This window comes from Lathyrus oleraceus, chromosome 5 (genome assembly GCF_024323335.1).
Source record: "Lathyrus oleraceus cultivar Zhongwan6 chromosome 5, CAAS_Psat_ZW6_1.0, whole genome shotgun sequence".
Lineage (NCBI taxonomy): Eukaryota > Viridiplantae > Streptophyta > Magnoliopsida > Fabales > Fabaceae > Lathyrus > Lathyrus oleraceus.
In genome coordinates, this window is record NC_066583.1 from 313,362,794 (window position 1) to 313,383,864 (window position 21,071).

At 33.8% G+C, this 21,071-nt stretch overlaps 1 protein-coding gene across 1 annotated transcript in view; it reads left to right on the plus strand.

Annotated features, from left to right (window-relative positions):
* The window catches only part of LOC127084257 (callose synthase 10), a 44,284-nt gene extending 23,813 nt beyond the window's left edge, over positions 1 to 20,471 (plus strand). The window contains exons 24-51 of the mRNA XM_051024681.1: positions 3,312 to 3,409; positions 3,802 to 3,883; positions 3,990 to 4,150; positions 5,254 to 5,374; positions 5,551 to 5,645; positions 5,734 to 5,824; positions 5,906 to 6,066; positions 6,158 to 6,267; positions 6,756 to 6,890; positions 7,041 to 7,109; positions 7,212 to 7,383; positions 8,224 to 8,338; positions 9,379 to 9,498; positions 10,335 to 10,450; positions 10,551 to 10,634; positions 13,086 to 13,198; positions 13,609 to 13,661; positions 13,754 to 13,930; positions 14,026 to 14,073; positions 14,550 to 14,708; positions 16,170 to 16,283; positions 16,473 to 16,561; positions 16,663 to 16,821; positions 17,174 to 17,276; positions 18,741 to 18,860; positions 19,065 to 19,115; positions 19,519 to 19,701; positions 19,972 to 20,471. Coding sequence (XP_050880638.1) covers positions 3,312 to 3,409; positions 3,802 to 3,883; positions 3,990 to 4,150; positions 5,254 to 5,374; positions 5,551 to 5,645; positions 5,734 to 5,824; positions 5,906 to 6,066; positions 6,158 to 6,267; positions 6,756 to 6,890; positions 7,041 to 7,109; positions 7,212 to 7,383; positions 8,224 to 8,338; positions 9,379 to 9,498; positions 10,335 to 10,450; positions 10,551 to 10,634; positions 13,086 to 13,198; positions 13,609 to 13,661; positions 13,754 to 13,930; positions 14,026 to 14,073; positions 14,550 to 14,708; positions 16,170 to 16,283; positions 16,473 to 16,561; positions 16,663 to 16,821; positions 17,174 to 17,276; positions 18,741 to 18,860; positions 19,065 to 19,115; positions 19,519 to 19,701; positions 19,972 to 20,208 — 3,336 coding nt within the window. The 3' untranslated portion in view covers positions 20,209 to 20,471. The remainder of the gene's footprint in view (positions 1 to 3,311; positions 3,410 to 3,801; positions 3,884 to 3,989; positions 4,151 to 5,253; positions 5,375 to 5,550; positions 5,646 to 5,733; positions 5,825 to 5,905; positions 6,067 to 6,157; positions 6,268 to 6,755; positions 6,891 to 7,040; positions 7,110 to 7,211; positions 7,384 to 8,223; positions 8,339 to 9,378; positions 9,499 to 10,334; positions 10,451 to 10,550; positions 10,635 to 13,085; positions 13,199 to 13,608; positions 13,662 to 13,753; positions 13,931 to 14,025; positions 14,074 to 14,549; positions 14,709 to 16,169; positions 16,284 to 16,472; positions 16,562 to 16,662; positions 16,822 to 17,173; positions 17,277 to 18,740; positions 18,861 to 19,064; positions 19,116 to 19,518; positions 19,702 to 19,971) is intronic.
* Positions 20,472 to 21,071: the final 600 nt, after the last annotated feature.

Below are 21,071 nucleotides of genomic sequence, written 5' to 3' on the forward strand. Positions count from 1 at the left end.
GACTGTAGAATAAAGCTTTAGAATTGTGGGTTGATAATTCAAGGTCATACATAATTAGTGGCGTATGAAGTTATCCATTTCCATTGGGATATTGATATGATTAGGATCCAGCAATGAATATTAAGTTGTGCATTTTAGAAATTCTATAATAATAGAATAACATAAATGATATTTTGACAACCAAAACTGACATGTTAGTATTCTGTTGTTTGTTACAAGGGTGTATGTTAACCCCTTGTTGAGTGTAGGATAGTAAATCCTATTTAAACTCTTGGAACTTTTTTGTTACAATCAATGAAAACATATTACAGTTGCATATTTTGAGATGAATAATTCTCTCTTTCATCATTTCTAAATGGTATCCTAGAGCCACAGTTCTGATCATGGCTAAATCGTCTTAGTCTCCTCCTCCACCACCTCTGCTGCCACTACCACCTTTGCAATCATCCTCCAAAACAGATCTCGTAACGTTTTAGCTGCAGATCTCAAAGAAACTTGATGAAACGAACTTTATCGTTTGGCTTCAACAAATTGAACCAGTCACTAATGCTCATAATCTTCAAGACTTGTTCTCTACTGCGAAGTTCCAGAACCTCTCTCCAGTGGTGCGGTCACTGGTGTGCTCATTGAAAATCCTCGTTTCGAGCCTGGACACAGCAAGGTCAATGGCTTTTTCATGGCTTCAATCAACTATTTCCAGTTCAGTGATGACTCGTATTCTTGGATGCGTTCCGCATAGCAACTCTTGTCTCGCATTCATGACCATTTCTAGAATTTACTCGTGCTCGTGCACGGCAGTTACTTTCAGAATTGCACGTTACTACCTTCTATGACGCAATATCACTGAATATCTCTCACGAATCAAACTTTTTGTTGATTCTCTAGCCTCAGTTGGGGATCCCATTCCAACTCGACAACATATTGATATTATTCTTGATGGCCTTTCACAGGACTATGGATTAACCATCTCTGTCATAGAGTGCAAATTTGAGATGATTCAACTTGAAGAAATTGAAACTCGTTTAATTGCGCATGACATGCACCTTTCGATGTTTAACAAGAAAGTGCTACTTGATGTAGTCTCTATCGATCTCACATTGTCTAAGCCACAAGTTGATATTCCCTCCTCCTCCGACGATCCTTCTCATTCCATTGTCACTGCTGCTATCTCTGATGGATCTACGTTGCCTTTTCAAACCCTTTTGGAGAGGCTTCTCTCGTGGTAGAGGAGGAAGAGGGGGTCGAGGACGTGGCAAGGGACGCTTCAACAATGTTCAGTGTCAATTTTGTTATGTATTTGCTCACACTTCAATTTGTTATCATCGTTTTAATTAGCAACTTCAGGCTCCTGCTCCTGCTCATTATGAAGGCTACAATCATGATTTTTCACAAGGCAATCAAGGCTATTTTTCTCAAGCAAATGCTCCTCCTCAAGGTTATGCCCTTATTGGAATCATTCTCAATCCTTCCCTACCTACAGACCGACCTACCAATCGCGCTCAACCCAATGCCATGCCTACCAATACTACCAATACACCTCATACCAATTCTACCTATAGTTTCCTGACTCTGGAGCAAGCTATCATGTCACAAACAACTCCCAATTCAACAATGTGTTCCTGATCAAATCTTTATAGGAAATGGACAAGGTTTACCTATTTGTTCCTCTTGCTCAACTACTTTCCTATCTTCTTTAGCACCCAATACTAGAGTTGTTTTGCATAATTTACTGCATGTGCCCTCTAATACAAATAATTTAATAAGTGTTGGTCGTTTTGCTAAAGGCAACTCTGTATTCTTTGAATTTCATCTTGATTACTTTGTTGTTAAATCTCAGGATACTAAGGATTTTCTTCTTCAAGGAAGTGTGGTTAGTGATGGCCTAAATGAATTCCCTAATCTTAATTTTTTGTCTCAAGGTCATCAGTCCAAGTCCTCATCAACTGCAGTTTGTCTTGTTAGTTAATCCAGTTCTTCTGTTCCCAGTATTAGTTTACTTACCCCTGGCACTTCCCATGTAACAAGTCCTATACCTAATAATGCTCAGTTTTCCTGGCATCTTAGGTTAGGGTATCCCAATTCCCATACTTTACAAATTTTGTCTCACAATGTAGTATTCCTTGTCTATTCAAATGATACCATTTTTTGCACAGCTTGTTGTATAGGAAAATTTCACAGATTGCATTGTCACCCTCACAGACTTCACACACTATTAATTTTATTTTTAGTGACCTATGGGGACCTTCACCTGACACATCCACCAATCAATTCAAATATTATATATCCGGGTAAAGCACGGTGAAAGGTTGCCTCTCAATAGGCTCTAGATACCATGTTGAAATACGAGAGAAAGTGAGATATTTAGGTAAACCGTGTGTTTGAATAACACTGCTGAAGTTCTATTATATAGGGATTTACACAACTAATTGTATTAATTACATGAGGAATATACTACGATATATTTATGGAATATTCTATTCTAAATATATACAAATATCAATAAAGGTAATTAATTTTCACCTACTAAACAAGGTCCTAGAAATGCCACTGAGTAAGTTTTAGTAGTTGAACATATTTTGGTTTTTATTCCTGATTGTTTTAGTTGGTTCAGATTCTGTAGGTCTGTGCAATTCTCCATAATGATAATAATTTCTTCACAATTTATCGTTTTTGTTGAGCAAGGTGATAGGCATAAAGGAGGCTGAGTTTGAGTTTAAGAAATCTTGACTAAGGGTATTCGTTGTCAGTACTGTGAAACATACACGCAATGTGTTTGTATGATGAAACTGACAATTCAATATCAAATATTCTTTGAGTAATACTCTCTCTGGTCCTATTTATAAGAAAAAATTTGCTTTTTAGATTCATTGAATAAACAATGTATTTGGACAAAGTATAGGCGGAATACATTAGTTATTGAATGAATCTAAAAAAACAAACTTTTTCTTATAAATAAGACCAGAGGTAGTATGTAGTTGATTGACCTGATTTCAAAGTTTGGAGAATTTCACATTTGAAGGGAGTAATGTGTTTACTGAATTTAAAGTTTGGATATCAGTTAGATTTTAATTTTTACGTTAGTGATTCCGTGTGTATGTCAATTTTCATTTCTGGTGTTAGCAGAAATTGACTCTTTGCTTGTGTACACATCAAAGTTATGCGATTGATAATAGGACATTTGACGTGTTTTTTCTACTTAACCGAGGGGAAATATGCTGCTTGCCATTGTTGTCATCTTATTCATGCACCATCTTTTGCGTAGAATATATAGTATGCTGTATGGGTAAATGAATGTGGTCTGTTTGTTACAGGGTTCTCAGGATATGAACAAATCATATGCTGCCATGTTTGCTCCATTTTGGAATGAGATAATCAAAAGCCTGCGTGAGGAAGATTATATTAGCAATAGGTTAGTCGAAGTAAACTTGCTACTTGACTATGTTTCAAAAATCTTGTGCACTGAAACTGAAAAGCTTTGCAATATTCAACCTATTCCTTTTCTGTTTGTTTTCTTCTGTTGTGATGGAGTCAAAGAAACTTATGGTGTGTAACAAAAACTTATGCAAAGTAAATGGGTGGATTATTTTGCATTTTGATCTCTTAAATTTCCCTCCCCTTCATTTACTAAATGTTGAAGGATAATTGATCTATTACTATACATTTCCTTTTCTGTCTGTTAATATTTCTTTGCTCTAAGGAAATTTGAGAAACATGATTTGTTGTCTTTTTGGGTTTTATAGTCCTGTGTTGCCGCTCATAGCTTTTGATCTGTTGCTATTTGTTTATTTTTTACTGTTCCAGGGAAATGGACCTACTTTCTATTCCTAGCAATGCAGGAACTCTGAGATTAGTTCAATGGCCTTTGTTTCTGCTAAGCAGTAAGGTGGAACTACTATGTAATATGAATAATTTGGAAAGGATTTTGAAGAGACTTCTCTAGTTTTCATAGATTCCATATGCACTCTGGTGTAATATCTTTCTTTTTTCAGATCCTGTTGGCGGTAGATTTGGCTGTGGACTGCAAAGATACACAGGCAGATCTGTGGAGCAGGATCTCTAGGGATGAATATATGGCATATGCAGTTAAGGAGTGCTATTGCAGTATTGAAAAAATATTATATTCCTTAGTTGATAATGAAGGAAGACTTTGGTATGAACTCTACTGCCATATCTTACTGCATATACTTTTGTGTTGGATATTCTTGGTTAGAGAAGGCATACATATTAAATCCATCTACAAAGATAATGAGAGTCGAGGGCTATATTTATGGGAGTTTCTAAAGCTATTGAGAGTTGTTAGAAAAAAAAAATATCTCATAATATCTTGACCTTATCTATTGAGAGTTGTTATTATAATGTTCTGTTTCCTTATTTTATTCCCTTCTCTTTTTTCCTTGCATAAAGTTTTACAAATCCAATGTATTGTCAGAGCAGTACCAACAACATACCTTCCGCGTTTCACTGCAAATTCGCCTAAGTTTGGTGCTCTGACAATAATGGCATTCACTCCCTAGTTCTATCTCCTTAGTCTTCTTTATTTTAGTGTTTTTTTGTGTTGTCATGACATGAGTGCCAATACCATATTTCTCTCTGGTTTTAACTCGGATAAGTGTGTTGCTGTTTTGAAAGCTGTAGTGGACTAAAGTTAGGTTTAAGGTTTCGTATAGGCTGCATTAGGGATCTTTTGTACAATTGTAATTAACAATGTATTTTGAAGAACATTAACCATTCATATTGTTGTTGGATTTTGTGTCAAAATGACACCTCTAATTTAATGATGCGATCTAATCCTATTTATTAGTTTATTTACTTTTACATTTGTAGCATATGGATTATCTAGTGGAAATTTAATTATCCGACTTAGAATTTGGGTCAGGCTTAACTCAATCTTTACATAACCGTCTTGTAAGTTGGTGATTCTCCACACTTATCAAGTTATGTGTTGGCTTTATATAATCTAATGTAAGACTCTTAACACACTCCGTCACACCCCGAGTGGTCCGATAGCCGATGAACCATTGGATATTGGATAGACTTTGATTCCAACATAGAGTTTGAGTTGAGCCTAACTCAACCCTTACAAAATCAGCTTGTTTAGGTCTTGTCTTATCCAATGTATGACTCTTAAGAATCTGTTGTAATTTCTTTTGAATGTTAAATTAACGTTCTTCTCATTTCATTGGTTAGTACATTAATTTTTGATGAGCGTCAGATACGTTCTTGATGAAAGATTGTAAATATTCTCCTTTACAGGGTGGAAAGAATTTTTCGTGAGATCAATAGCAGTATATCAGAGGAGTCACTTGTTATAACCTTGACCCTCAAGAAGCTTCCGCTTGTTATGTCTAGACTTACGGCATTGACTGGACTTCTGGTAATTCTTTGGTTGGCTATTTTTAATCCTTATCTTATTTTTCTGGGTAGTTTGTTCTATCTTATAATCAAGCATTAGAAATACTCCACTATTAACAGAAATAACTTAATAATGTAGAAAATCATCAATATTTGGTACAAATGATATAGTAACTATACCCCCTCCTTATTTGTCAGACTCGAAATGATCCCGCACTTGCAAAAGGTGCTGCAAAAGCTGTTTATGAGCTGTATGATGTTGTTACTCATGACCTTGTGTCCTCCGATTTAAGGTACATGGTTGCATAAGTGAAATTACTTAACTTTTTTATAGATTATTTTTTTCTTCTTAATATTTGTCACTAATTTTTTTATTTCCAGAGAGAATCTTGATACATGGAACATTTTAGCAAGGGCTAGGGATGAGGGCCGCCTTTTTTCTAGGATACAGTGGCCTAATGATCCTGAAATTGTAAGTGCCTTGTATTTTCATTCAAGTTGTCATTGTTTTCACTGTTTATACATATCAAGTAATTTTTAAGGTTTGTTGTAGAAAGAGCTTGTGAAGCGGTTGCATCTTCTGCTTACTGTAAAGGACTCTGCTGCTAATGTTCCAAAAAATCTAGAAGCTAGGAGAAGACTGGAGTTTTTTGCAAATTCATTATTTATGGATATGCCATCAGCAAAACCTGTTAGTGAAACATTGCCATTCAGGTATATGAGTGTGCTTATGCAAATACTTTATTGTGTTTCTCTCTATCTTTCTCAACATTAACATTTGATGCTTGTGTTTTGTTTGTTATAGCGTTTTCACTCCATACTATAGTGAAACTGTGCTTTATAGTACATCTGAATTACAAAAGGAGAATGAAGATGGAATATCTATTCTATTCTATCTTCAAAAGATATTTCCAGGTAATGTTTCTATTCTCTTTGATTCCCCTTTGTGAAGAATAAAAGCGTTAATGTTTAAAGTTCTTAGAGTTCTCAGTACTCAATGTATCCAAGTATATTCATGAATCATGATGTAAAATTGAAAGCTTACCTAACTTTTTCTGAAAGAACACTAATGCAATATTATGTTTCTAAAATGTTGACTGACTGAACCCTTGTAAGAGCTGTATTTACTTTTCACACTTGCAATTTTTATCCATTAATTGTTGTCTTGAAACTTCATTAATACCCTATTGTGTTCCCCTTCCCCAATCTTATCCAATTTTAGAGCAGAAGATAAAACAAAATAAAAGTAAGAGGGGAAGTAAATTTATCATGCTAATTTATCTGTCAAGAAAGAACTGTATGAAAAGCTATATCTGTTTGCGGATAGGAGTAAAACACGGAATGGTTTTTGTTATGATGAACTTTGCTAGTTTGGGATTGAAATTAACTGTTTTATATTGCAGATGAATGGGACAACTTTCTTGAAAGAATTGGTCGAGTTTCATCTACTGAGGATGCAGAACTTCAAGAAAGTTCTAGTGACACTTTGGAACTTCGTTTTTGGGCATCTTATCGAGGGCAGACTCTGGCAAGAACAGGTTATAAATTCTTGGCAATTCCTATTTGTCTGAGTTTATGTTTCTATTTGACATGAGTTGATGGGTAAATAGTGTATTTCCCAAAATTTTGGTCTCTTCCCTGAACAGTGCGCTGATGTTTCTTCAATCCCTTCCTCTTCGAATTTTCAGTACGTGGAATGATGTATTACAGGAGAGCTTTGGTGCTGCAGAGCTATCTAGAGAGCAGATCACTGGGAGGTAGTTAAATAAAAATATTTCGTGTTGCACTGTCATTTTCTGTTTTTTATTGTTCTAATTAAGCTTGACATGTATATTTGTTGACATTTGCTGTATCTATAGTGGACAATTATTCTCAGAACAATTTCATTACAAGTCAAGGTTTTGAATCATCCCGAGAATCACGTGCACAGGCAGATTTGAAGTTTACATATGTTGTATCATGCCAAATTTATGGTCAACAAAAGCAGCGAAAGGCACCAGAAGCTGCTGATATTGCTTTGTTGTTGCAGAGGTATCAAAATCGCGTGCTTGCATTTTACCAAGCACTCTTAGTGTCAAGACTGGCAGTATGATTATATATTTTATATCGGCATCTGGAATTTGAGATTTGAGAGTATCTATATTTTTGTGTGTGTATTTGTTAGTGTATTGCATGTTTTGCTCTATCTTTTCTGTTGATATTTTTGCAAGTGCCATAATAGTTGCAGAGTTGTCAAAAATCGTTGGATAGTCAGTTACAGTTCTATTGGGAAAGGGCTAACAGGGAATTATTATAAATTCTAGAACCTCAGAAGATTCAATAACTTATCTTAGTGGGAATCATTTTTTCTTACTCCTCCATCTCATACTAAGTGCCTTATTTGAGCTATGCGCGGTTTTTAAGAAAATGATTAGATATGTTGATTTTAATGATATAATTAGTTTCATTTACTAAAATGTCCTTATTAATTATAGTTGGTGGAAATAGAGTGAAAGTTAAAAAATAAGGGTATAATATTGGAAAAATAAATAAACGTTATGTTGTTATTGTAAAGAGACATTTATATTTAGACATAGAAAAAGTGCAACTGAAACACTTTTTATGAGATGGAGGGAGTAGTATCTTTCCTGTGGCATTCACCTGTGGCATTCACAGGAAGCATTGTGGTTATTAATTTGTTTATTTTAAGTTCTTTGTGATGTAAATGTTGTAATAGTAGGGGAGGATGTTGATGAATGCCATCTCATTCATGCCTTGATGCTGGTAGATAATTTTAGTCAAGCCGCCGTTGCTGATTTTTCACAATTAAAGTATAATTTCTGTTATTTTTTTTCAAATACTTTAACTTACATCAAATCTGTCTTTAATCAGGAATGAGGGTCTCCGAGTTGCTTTTATTCATGTTGACGAAAGTACAACTGACGAAAACACCCCACGAGTGTTTTACTCAAAGCTTGTCAAAGCCGATATAAATGGAAAGGATCAGGTGGAAAAAAGCTTTTACTAATGCCATTTTTACGCATTATTATTTCCCATTAACTTGCTACTGGTGTTTCTGCTTATGTTTTTGATGTTATATGTTTGTGTGAAGGTTTGTGCTTTGAAATATTTGGATTTGTGCAATTCCACATTTGGCTTGGGTGATTGTTTTTATGCCTAAAATGTGATGAATTCGTCTGCGTTGCTGTTTATTGTTTTTATCTGTGACGAAAGAGAGAAAATCAGAAATACATACGGTGAGACTGTCTAAACTATAAAACGGGGTCACATTTGTATAGGATCTAGGAAATATACAAAATAAATACAAATACAAATCCTATACAAATAATACATTGATCGGTAATAAATTTTCAGCATCCCCCCTCAGGCTGGAGCATTTAAATCATATGCACCAAACTTGTTACATACATAACCGATTCGAGGACCTCTCCAAGATTTAGGAAAGACATCTGCCAATTATGAGATCATTTTCAGTTTTGTTTTGACTTTTGATTTACAAAATTGCAACCTTATTTTCATCATGTTTTCTGTTTCTATACATTTGAACAAGGAAACGGTGAATGTAGTTATATTAGAGAAATTATTGTTTTTTTGTTTATAACCTCTCTTTGGTGCAATGTACATGATTATTTCTAGGGCTTTTGTCTTGCCTCTAGTTACTTTGTTTAGTAGATAAGTTATCTTTGTCCACTGGTATTATATTTGTGAATAAACTTTTTTTATTCAAAGAGATTTATTGTTAATTGTTTGCTTACCTTATACACAGGGCCTTGATGGATACTTTTTATTTTCAGTTTCCTAAATTTATCCGTTTCTCTTCCTTTTTATTTTCAGTTTCAATGCTGTTTTTTGTTCTTGGATTGAATACTTTGTCAATCATTATTGAAATAGAAATCATGGTGCTATTTTGGGACTTTATTTGCTCCGTGGATTACTAAGTTGTTAATAAAATATGGTTGATCAAATACAGTTATCTCCCTTTGTGTTCTTTTATTGACGGGTTCTTTATGCTCTTTTTGCACAAAGGAAATATATTCTATCAAACTTCCTGGGGATCCAAAGCTCGGTGAAGGAAAGCCTGAGAACCAAAACCATGCAATAGTATTCACTCGTGGTGATGCACTTCAAACTATTGATATGAATCAGGTAAGGACATTTTCTCATGATAATTATCACTTTCTGTCTCTTCAACAATTATGCTTGATACTTGTACTTTTTTTATATATCGTATTATATCTCGCAGTCTCACTGTTTAGCAAATTTTATCCTATAGTACTTCACCCCGATTCTATATATTTGCTTTTATTTGCAAAATATTGTTTCTCCCATTTTACATTCTTAGAATATTGGTGAGTCCTACTTCAATCCAAAAAGTTATCGGAAGAGATGAGAATTTTTTAAGCCTTATAAAGACTACTTTCGTCATATCTCGCATCAATGTTACATCTCAAAACACACTCTTCATGTTGTGCGTTTGAATCTGAAACATGGACAAATACGGGTGGCCAACAGATCTAGGGTAGTCTTCGTTATCTTCGAATTTGGGCTAGGCCTAATTCAATCCAAAAAGCAAGATCATGAAATGAGAATTTTACAATCCTCTCGAGGACTACTTGGCCATATATGTAGTTAATGCGGTTTCTCAAACATTTACTTATTGTTCTTGGATCATTATTTGGTTCACTAGCCGATGTTAGCTGTTGTAAATAATGTATTTTTATATTTATCAGTAGTAGTAATCTGTATTCGGCCTAGTAGTCCATTAGTCATGCTTTTATGTTAGAATTGCCTATATAAACAGATTAGTGCTTGTAAATTATTCTTTAACTTGAAATACATATTCAGTTTTACTAGGTGTTCGGGAGGGACTAGCAATATTTAGTGGAGAAATATCTTGTATCCCGTTAAATATATGCTGTAAATGGTAAAGTAACTTCATCAGTTTTTCCAGACATATTTATTGGATACATTTTGTTTTCTAGGACAATTATCTTGAGGAGGCGATGAAAATGAGAAATCTTCTTGAGGAGTTTCATGCGAATCACGGCCGTCGCCCTCCAACGATTCTCGGAGTGAGGGAACATGTTTTTACGGGAAGGTATAACATTCACCTTTAAGAAATTCATTAAATGAAGTTACACTATTGGGCTTTAGTTCCTCCATATTTGCTTACATATTGCTTGCTGATGCTTCTGCAGTGTTTCATCGTTGGCTTGGTTCATGTCGAATCAAGAAACTAGCTTTGTAACCTTAGCTCAACGTGTTTTAGCAAATCCTCTCAAGTAAGTTGTGTTTATTGCTGTTGATATACATTTCAAAACATGTTTATGGTTTGATATGTGTCGTTTGATCTTTGTGGCTGATTCCACTTGGTGGGACAAAGCTATGGTAGTAGTGGTGGTTGTTTTTCATTCTCTAAGAATGATACTCCTAAGTTTTCTTTCTTTTAGCTTGTGAACAATCGCTGACTCGTTGTCGTGTTTGATTTATGTTAAGACTATTGGCTTTTGATGATTGCATCTACCATGAATAGCATTAGTGTTTAGATCTGTCTCTGGCAGCGTTCTATATCGGCAAGCCTCAGATACTTTCAATATTTGTTGTTTTTTTCTTTCCAGAAGTCCAATTTATGTTTTACTATTCAATGCCAGCATAATGATTTAATACTGTAAAGGTAACATTTTGATACCTACAAGGATATGGGGTCTAGCGGACGGGGTTAGACTTCCACAATGTGGAGAATAAGAATTTGAACTCTTACTGACACGCCTTGAATAAGATTATCTTCAGTGGAGGGTTGTCCCAATGTTGTGAGTGTAATTCTGGTTTGCCCATCAAATTTGAGTACCTCTTCAACCCAAACTGTCCTCCATCCATCGTTTCTGCACTTCGTTTCTTTCTTCTGCAGTTCCAGCTTACAAACCACACGTAACATTTCCCTCCTCTCTGGATTTCGTTCTTCAACCGCAGCAGCCGTTTAGTTCCTCCTTTCTTCGTTCTGCATCTGTGGTCGTTTCTCCCTCTGCTCTTTGTTTTGCTTCCATCATATCTTTTTTCTTCTGGTGGTTTTTTTCTTCTTCTTACTTTCTTTCTTTTATTAACATTTTCTTCAGGTGGTTTTTTTCTTCTTCTTACTTTCTTTCTTTTATTAACATTTTCTTCAGGTTTGTTCTTTCATTTTCTTCTCCGTTACTTTCTTTGCATCCATTGTTCCTCTGGTTTTCTTTTTCTTCTCCGTTACTTTCTTTGCATCCATTGTTCCTCTGGTTTTCTTTTTCTTCTCTGTTTTTCTTCCATTCACATTGTTCCTCTGATTTTCTTTTTCTTCTCTGTTTTTCTTACATTCACATTGTTCCTCCTTTTCTTCTTTGCAGCCTTGTGCTTTGATTTATGAACCTTTTATGAGTTTCAAGTTATTTGTTTAATTTTACATTAAATATATGTTTATAGTTTATTCATGTAATTTGTCCAAAATATGATCAAATAGGGGTCATCCCGCTATAGTCTATTCCGCTATCTTGTTTTTGGGGTCAGCCGCTCCACACGTTATCCGAGATTGGCTACTTTGGGGAATTTATGGGAAACCAAAAACAAAACATTATGATGACTTTCAAATCCTTGTTGATGTTTCTGCACTTATGTATCAATTTTGTATTACAAAGATTTTAGAGCTTTAGACCGATTATTTTAAATGGAGTCGTTAAGAGTCTCACATTGGATGAGATTTGGTCCAAACATATGTTTATAAGGGGGGACAACTTCATTATGATGACTTTCAAATCCTGGTTGATGTTACATATATTTGTAAGATTGAGTTAGACCTTGTCCAAATTTAATATGGGAACAAAGCCTATCTAAGATCTGTTGGACCACCTTTTATAAGATTTCCGCTATTTGGCCATCTATCAATTATATCCACGCACCAAGCCCGATAGTGTTGGGTGTGAAAGTGTGTGTTAAGAGTCCCATATCAGATGAGATATGGCCTGAACATATGTTTATAATTGGGGACAAGCCTAACTGTACATGCCGGTTTTGTAAGGTTGAGTTAGGTCATATCACAATTCTAAGAGGAGTCTTTAGCTTCCTATCAACTATAGCTTTGGTACATATATGGATCTAGATGCTCTACATGATACTTGAAGATATTTATAGACACCCAGTGAAAAAGAGAATACAGTTTGGTTAAGGTGTTCAAACAAACACAGACAGGGTGTGTTAATCCTGTCACGGGGCATTTTATCATAGTACTTTAGGTATATCAGAATTATTAATAACACACAAGAGGTTCCGTTTTAATTCTTTGACAATTGCCCCTTTGAATTTTTACACTATTTACACTATTATTGTGGTAATTATATCCTCTATTTTTTTTTCTAGTTGTTGTTCCGGAAGAAAATTGGCATAACTATTTATTTTGTGCTTAAGAAACTTAAGACAACATTAATTAATATTTTGTCGATTACACCCTTATCTTCACGTGAATAAACACACATAGTATCTAGAGAGTTGTTAATAGATAAATGAAATAAGGATTTTAATTGAATTTTTTGATCTGAAGGTAATTAACCCAAGTGGCATTCATTTATTAACTTTATCTTGAATTTAATCGTGTGCTGCTTAATTTTGAAACTCAATCCAGTTAAGTGTATACTCTCCCAAATAATGCTAGTTAGAGCTTTTATTAATTTAGATTTACTTACAATTTTTTTTGTTGGGAAAAAATCTTGCAGAGTCCGCATGCACTATGGGCACCCAGATGTATTTGACAGAATATTTCACATAACCCGAGGAGGGATTAGTAAAGCTTCACGTGTTATTAATATTAGTGAAGATATATATGCTGGTGAGTAAAGAATCGTTTCTGTAATGCATGTTTGCTTTTGTGGTGAGCAGTGTGTACGGCTGGATAAATACTGTAACTAAGAGTATTATCTATGAGTGCTTGGCTGGCAGCAGATAGTGCAGCTGTCAAATAATTCTTAGTTAAGCATTTCTGACAATAATGTGGTGAAAGATAGACAATGACTGGTCATTATACTATTTTCAGGAGATGCATTTTATAAACCAGGTGCATTTAAGAATTAATAGTAATACTTATAAAACACTAGGATTGGGACTTGTCTATTCTTGCCATATGTCTAGGACCATCCATGACTGTGCAAGTTTTTAATGATCTCTTTTTATTATTTCCTTCTATATGCTTTTGTTCTATATGATTAATCTGGTGAAGTGAGAAATAAATATGCTGTGCAGGTTTCAACTCTACGCTGCGACTTGGAAATGTCACACACCATGAATACATCCAGGTTGAATATACAAGTACACTGTGGATACTTTCTGGTTTTAGCTTCATGTAACTTTTCTATTTGCTAATTGCTCTTACCTTCTTTTTCTTTAGGTTGGAAAAGGAAGGGATGTTGGTTTGAACCAGATTGCCCTCTTTGAAGGGAAAGTAGCAGGTGGTAATGGAGAGCAAGTGCTTAGCAGGGATATTTACAGGCTCGGGCAACTGTTTGATTTCTTCAGAATGCTTTCTTTCTACTTCACAACTGTTGGTTATTATGTTTGTACCATGGTATAGCTCTTAAGCTCTCATTATGTCTTGGAAAATATGGTGATGTTGACTGTTTTTGTTTGTCCATTGACTTTATCTGATTTCGTATTATGCAGATGACAGTGCTCACAGTATATGTATTTCTGTATGGAAGAGCATACCTGGTAAACCGTTAAGTTTTGTTCAAGTATCTGCTATGTTTAACTGCTTTTGTCTCACTCTGGGTGGACTATTTTATCTTATTGTACCTTATTTACAAAGGATATAGTATCTTCCTGGTTATTGTAGTTGCTCTGTCCTTTCTAACAAATAATGTTCCACGCTCAATTAGAACTTTTAGCAAGATGAGTAATACTCAAATCACGTTTAACATGACGGACTGGCTTGTAGGGTAGGAGACTTATTGCAAATGTGGGACATTTCTCATTTAGTCACATTTTTAGTCGCATGAAACCTAATAGTTTAGTGAATAGATTTTGAATTAGGGTTTTTACATGTTATGTTATATCTTGAGTTGAGCTGCAGGCATGATTTTTGAAGGAAAAGTGTTTTTGTTTAAAAATTCAATTATTTCGTAATCCTTACTGTTTGTGACTTTATTGAAGTTGATATTGTTTCTTGATGATGTTTTTGCTCTCAGGCATTTTCTGGTCTCGATGAAGCTGTCTCAGAGAAGGCAAAGCTGCTGGGTAACACGGCACTTGATGCAGCTTTGAATGCTCAGTTTTTGGTGCAGATTGGTGTTTTTACTGCAGTACCAATGATAATGGGTTTTATACTTGAATTAGGATTACTGAAGGTTAGTCTATGTTTTCAGAATATCATTCTTGATTGTTTTCTCATTTTAATTGGTTTAGTTTTATCAGTATTAATATAAAACTAAGAATATTAAATATTAAGGTATTGTAAAACATTATCACCTAGGAAGCTCATATTTGAAAATGCGTAAGTGTCCATACTTGGTCCGTATTTGATACTATAAGAAAAGAATTTGACCTAACTCATCCCTACAAAACTGTAAAGTGAGGGGTTCATTCTATATAAATTTTTTTCAGACTCTATGTTTAACTGTTCTAAGATTTGAGATTTTCTCAATACACTCTCTCACGCCCATCACACTAATGGGTTTGGTGTGTGGATATAAACAGTGAGTGGTCCATGATCCGATCAATAGTATCTGATACAATATTAGAGTTAGAGCTTGACCTAACTCAACCTTGCAAAACCGACTTGTAAGAAGAAGGGTGCACTATATAAATCTTTTTTAGACTCTGTGTCTAACAAACATGTGACTTGAGATTTTCAAAATAGATACAAATATGTATATGAAATGATCAAATATGTATCCTATAAGTACTCATTATTATTATTTATTTATTTATTGTTTTTTCAGAAAGAATATCAGATAGAATCTTGACACGGCTTTACTATTAGTAAATAAATATGTTTGGATATGGCTAGAATACCAGCCAAACATCAAAACGATAACACAGTAAGCACAACATCAATAAATAAAACATGACAAAAAAGATGGTGAGAGAACAAGAAGAATGCTGTTCTATGGGAAAGAAGAGAACACACAGAAGAATAAATGAAAACATAATAAAAAGGAAGATGCTGGAAGTCCTAAACGCAACCAGGAGGAAGAAATTGACACATGTGGCAGCTAGTTTTTTTTATGCATTGATAATATTGTTTTAGGGGGACTTAGGGTTCTGATTGTCTAATAAGCTGGGTTGTGGGCATGTTTAATATGCCCATTTATATATTTTTTCCAGATCAATAACAATTTAAACATCTAAAAATTGCAAGTAGTAAGATCAGTTGCAGATTAGAACTAAGTCTCGTGGAGTAAAATGGAAATACAGTACCACTGCGCTACAAAGGATCTTGTGCTGGATGGGATTACTTTTATTGTTACAACAAAAAATCCATTCATTATCCATACTAAAAAACTCAATTCTGGATCTACATATGTTTGTTTAGATATTCTATTTTGATGAATATATATACACTGCTCTCATATCCTAAGTTTAAATTGTCCTGTTTCTCGAATTTGCGTCGTACTGTACTTGTATTAAATGAATCAATTATATTCAATTTCCTACTTTCATCCGTCCTTCGTCGTTTCCTAATCCTATATTGAACTCGTATTACATATATCAGTTATATTCAGTTTTCAGATATTATAAATAACAATCTAGATATTCTGTTCTTTCTGGCCTTAAAGATTGTCTATATCTCTTGAAAATGTTTGCAGGCTATTTTTAGTTTCATCACAATGCAACTTCAGTTGTGTTCTGTCTTCTTCACATTCTCTTTGGGAACTAAAACTCATTATTTTGGGCGTACAGTTCTCCATGGAGGTGCTAAAGTATGTCTTATTATTATTATTATTATTATTATTATTATTATTATTTTTAATAATAATAATATTATTATTATTATTACTATTATTATTGTTATTATTATTATTATTATTATTATTATTATTATTATTATTATTATCATCATTGGAACACTCATAATTCATAAGTTGAATGTGTTTGACCTTTCACCATAGTACCGAGCAACTGGTAGAGGGTTCGTTGTCCGCCACATAAAGTTTGCTGAAAATTACAGACTATATTCTCGAAGCCACTTTGTCAAAGCGTGAGTAGAACTCATAGTTAACTAATAATTTTGTTTTGTTTTGGTTAATGTTGATGGAAATTGAGTTACATTGATGTTATTATATCTGTGCAATGCGACAGGCTTGAAGTAGCGCTACTACTTATAGTTTACATTGCATATGGATATGCAGAGGGAGGTGCTGTTACATATGTTTTGCTAACTCTTAGCAGTTGGTTCCTCGTTATTTCTTGGCTCTTCGCTCCTTACATTTTCAACCCTTCCGGTTTTGAATGGCAGAAGTAAGTTGATTGGAGTTTTAATTACTTGGTGCTTTAAATAATGTAAATATGGTAGATATATTTGTTCGGTATCATGGAAATATACTTAATTTGTTGTCAGAAGGCTGAATTACCAATTAGATATCAAAAGTTGACAATGAAATGCCAGTTTGATGCTTTAATTATTGAAGGAATTAAGAGGTGTCAATTTTGCATATTTAGAGGACCATATTGAAAGTTCCTGATTTTAATTTGGATGCTTTTATATTTCTAAATAGATCATTTTTCATTGTTTGGAGAGATGATGAATTTGTTAAATCTTATTTTATGTGAGCAAAGGTGTAGTTTACAAATATGATTGGCTGGTACACAGGACTGTGGAAGATTTTGATGATTGGACAAGTTGGCTCCTTTACAAAGGAGGAGTAGGAGTGAAGGGAGAAAATAGTTGGGAGTCTTGGTGGCTGGAAGAACAGGTAACATTAATTTGTTTCACTTGATTGTTTGTATAATTATCTGGTCAAGATAAAGCATTGCTCTACTTTTATAAAGTAAAGAAATCACTTTTTCAACCTAAATTGTGTGTAAAATGCATTTTTTACAATTCAGTTTTTGCATAAATGCACTAGTGTTGAGTTTGTGTAAAAGTGACTCAAATATTTACATTGAAAGTCTTTAGAATCAATATAGTGTAGCTCCCTAAAAGCCATTTATATTCTAAACTAGAATATGATGATCCCAAAACCGAGATTGAACAAAACCCTTTAATTAGGGTTGTAAGTAGTTGTAATTATTGTAATCAGCCCATTAGCCCTATCCGTTGGGTATAACATAGTCTTTATGAGTAAATTAGTGATCTAATTACTTTTGAAACAACATAAAGAATATTTTTCGATAATAACTATAATTAATATCAAATTGAAAGAGCTTATTTAAACTTGGGAAATACTTAGGTACAGTCCATAACTTCAATCAATAGTATTCAATTGATAATAACAATAATCAATATCAAATTGAAAGAGCTTATATTAAAAAAATATATAAAAGTATCATTAATTAGAGTCAAAGATATATTTGCTTATTCCCCTATTTATTTAGGATTATGAGTCTTGTATCCCTATTAATAAATAAATAAATAAGTAAATAGATATTAGTGTTATTTAGAATTATGGTTGGACTTAGTTCAACCATACAATACAGCTTGTAAAGTGAGGGCTGCCTATAGCATGGAGAATGCGAGGGGCCCAATAACAGATCTAGGATAGGATCTGATACCATCTTAGAATTGTGGTTAAATTTAACTTCCAAAACCAACTTGTAAGGTGAGGGCAACTCAAACATTATAAACACTACACAAGCCATGTCTCTAAGTAATGTGGGACTAAATTCACCCCTTCACACCCAATACAATGAAGGTGTTGGAGGCTGCAATGAACTACACAAGTCATGTGTCTAAGCATTGTGGGATTAAATCCATCCCTTCTCGCCTAACACAATGAAAGTGTTCGACCCAAATGCCGCAATTAGGTGACTAGGGGTAGACCATAATCAAAGAGAAATTTCCAACTGTGTTTAATATTTTGAATCAAGTTAGTATCAAGTCCATTATCAAGCTACTATCAAGTTATTATCAATCAATAGTATTCAAGCTAAAAAACCCATAACTTCAACAACTCGGATTAGTTTAGTTTTGACTTTTGATAACTATAGGTGTACACCTACGATATACTAGCTCATGTTTTTTATATATGTTTCGGAGGTGCTTACCAAACATATCCAAGAAATGGTGCCACGGTGCATGCTTTTTGTGATGGATATAGTCAAAATTTAACATTAAACAATTAACAAAAACTAAATACTAATAATCCGATCAACATCTATATAGTCGTCATATTGATGCTTTCTGTATTGATTTCTAATGACAGTTTCTCTTTCTGTAGATGCATATCCAAACTTTGAGGGGTCGTATCTTGGAGACAATTTTGAGTGCAAGGTTCTTCTTGTTTCAATATGGTGTTGTGTATAAGCTACATCTTACTGGAAAGGATACATCACTTGCGGTAAACATTTAATCTTCCTCTATGTATTTGATACTTATCATGTACATAGAGTCCTAACAAAAAACATTATACAAAATTACTGCTTTTGCTCTGTAAATTGTACGTTATACTCATGTGAGATGGTCTGGGGCTTTTAATATTTCATTAACATAAAGCAAATACTCAATTCTTATTTATAGGTGCTGACTCTTTTCTATTTTGTAGATATATGGATTCTCATGGGCTGTATTGGTTGGATTTGTCTTGATATTTAAGGTTTGAACTTATCCTGATAATTTTACTCCCTCCGTCCCAAATTATATGCAGTTTTGGACATTTCACGCAAATTAAGAAATGTAATTAATGCTCTATGGAAAAGAGAAATTATGCATGACTTAATACTTGTCCTTCATTTATTTTAGATCAAAGAGAAATTTAAAGAATTTGAAGAAAAAAGTAATAAATGATAGAGGGGATATTGAAAAAAATCACATTAATGTGCATTGAAATTGTAAAGTGACTTATAATTTGGGATAATACATTTTTCTATTTTGTCTTTTCATGTAGAGCATTTTTTCCATTTGTTTATTTCCGTCACCGGCTATCTTAATTATCTTCCCCTTTTTAGCTTCATAACACGACCATTTCCTTAGGTTGATGATATTTCCTTGCTTTGCAGATCTTTACTTACAGCCCAAAAAAATCGGCCGATTTTCAGCTTGTATTGAGATTCTTACAGGGAGTTGTATCTATAGGCCTTGTTGCAGCTGTGTGTCTAGTTGTTGCTTTTACTCCGCTTTCAATACCCGACCTTTTCGCGAGTATCCTTGCTTTTATCCCCACCGGATGGGGAATATTATCTGTAAGTTTTAGATTTGGTTTATTTTTGTATAACTTTTCTTGATTGAATCAACTGGAGCTCATGTTGGATAACTGTTAGCACACAGCAAATAATCATTAGCAAACAAGTTTCCTAGTTTTTTTGGCATCCCTGAATCACAAACTATTGAGAATTATCAAGAAAAATAAGTTTGAACCTTAGAAGTTTCCTTCAGCAATACATTATCTGTAGAGCCTTATTGAAATCAATAGCCACTCCTAACATCTTGTATAATTTTCTACTCTTTTGTAGTTGGCAATTACATGGAAGGGTTTAATGAAAAGTGTTGGCTTGTGGGACTCTGTTCGCGAGTTTGCTAGAATGTATGATGCTGGAATGGGTATGATTATTTTTTCACCAATAGCATTTTTATCATGGTTTCCATTCATTTCCACTTTCCAGTCCCGCCTTCTATTTAATCAAGCCTTCAGCCGTGGTCTTGAAATCTCCCTCATCCTTTCCGGAAATAAAGCTAACGTCGAGGCTTAACACCCCCTCTTGTATATTTGAGATGTATATTTTTTGTAGTATAGTGTTGACTTGCTTGTACATTTCATGTAAAAGAGAAAGGAAGATGTATTTTTGAATGGGTCTGTGTTGGTTTTTCACGGATCAGCGGTTCAGTTCCTTCATCTTGTATTTTGTCTTAATCATTTTTTGGCCATGGTTATGTATATCTTACTATACATGAGAGCCATATCTCAATTCAATACAAAGCTGAACTTATTTAATACAAATTTTTAATGTTTATCTATATTGGACATAACTTTCATATTGAATCTCCATTTTTTATGACGAGTCCAAAGTCAAGTTTGGAATAATCTTGTACATTGCATGTAAATGGCCTAATAGTTTAGTTTTTGAACTATTTTCTTGGGACCTAATGTTTGATATGTTTGTCTGAGTGCAGTTAATTTTCATGAATATGACTGATGAAACAATCTGACCTTTTAGAATTTTATGATGATGCATGAATGTCAAATGACTTTGATGAAACTATTTTCTTGTATAGGTTTAAAGATGATGCATAAATTTTAAGAATTTTATAAACTGTAATACTATAATTCTCCTAATTAAGAATTTTTAAAAGAAAAATCATTAAGATCATTCTTAACAGATGTTCTTACACGAATAGACCATTTAATCCTGAAATGGTTTAAGTCTTTCTATTGTCATTACTTGTTCTCTTGATTCACTTTGCATTTCAACCTTTGCCATGTTTGTTACTTTGTATTTCTTGATATTAGAACATCTAAACAATAGACCTTTTAAACCAATTTGGTTAAAAGGTTTAAATGTAAGTTAACTTAGCTTCTTGTTGTTTATTACTTGAAATAAGAACATTAAGGCCT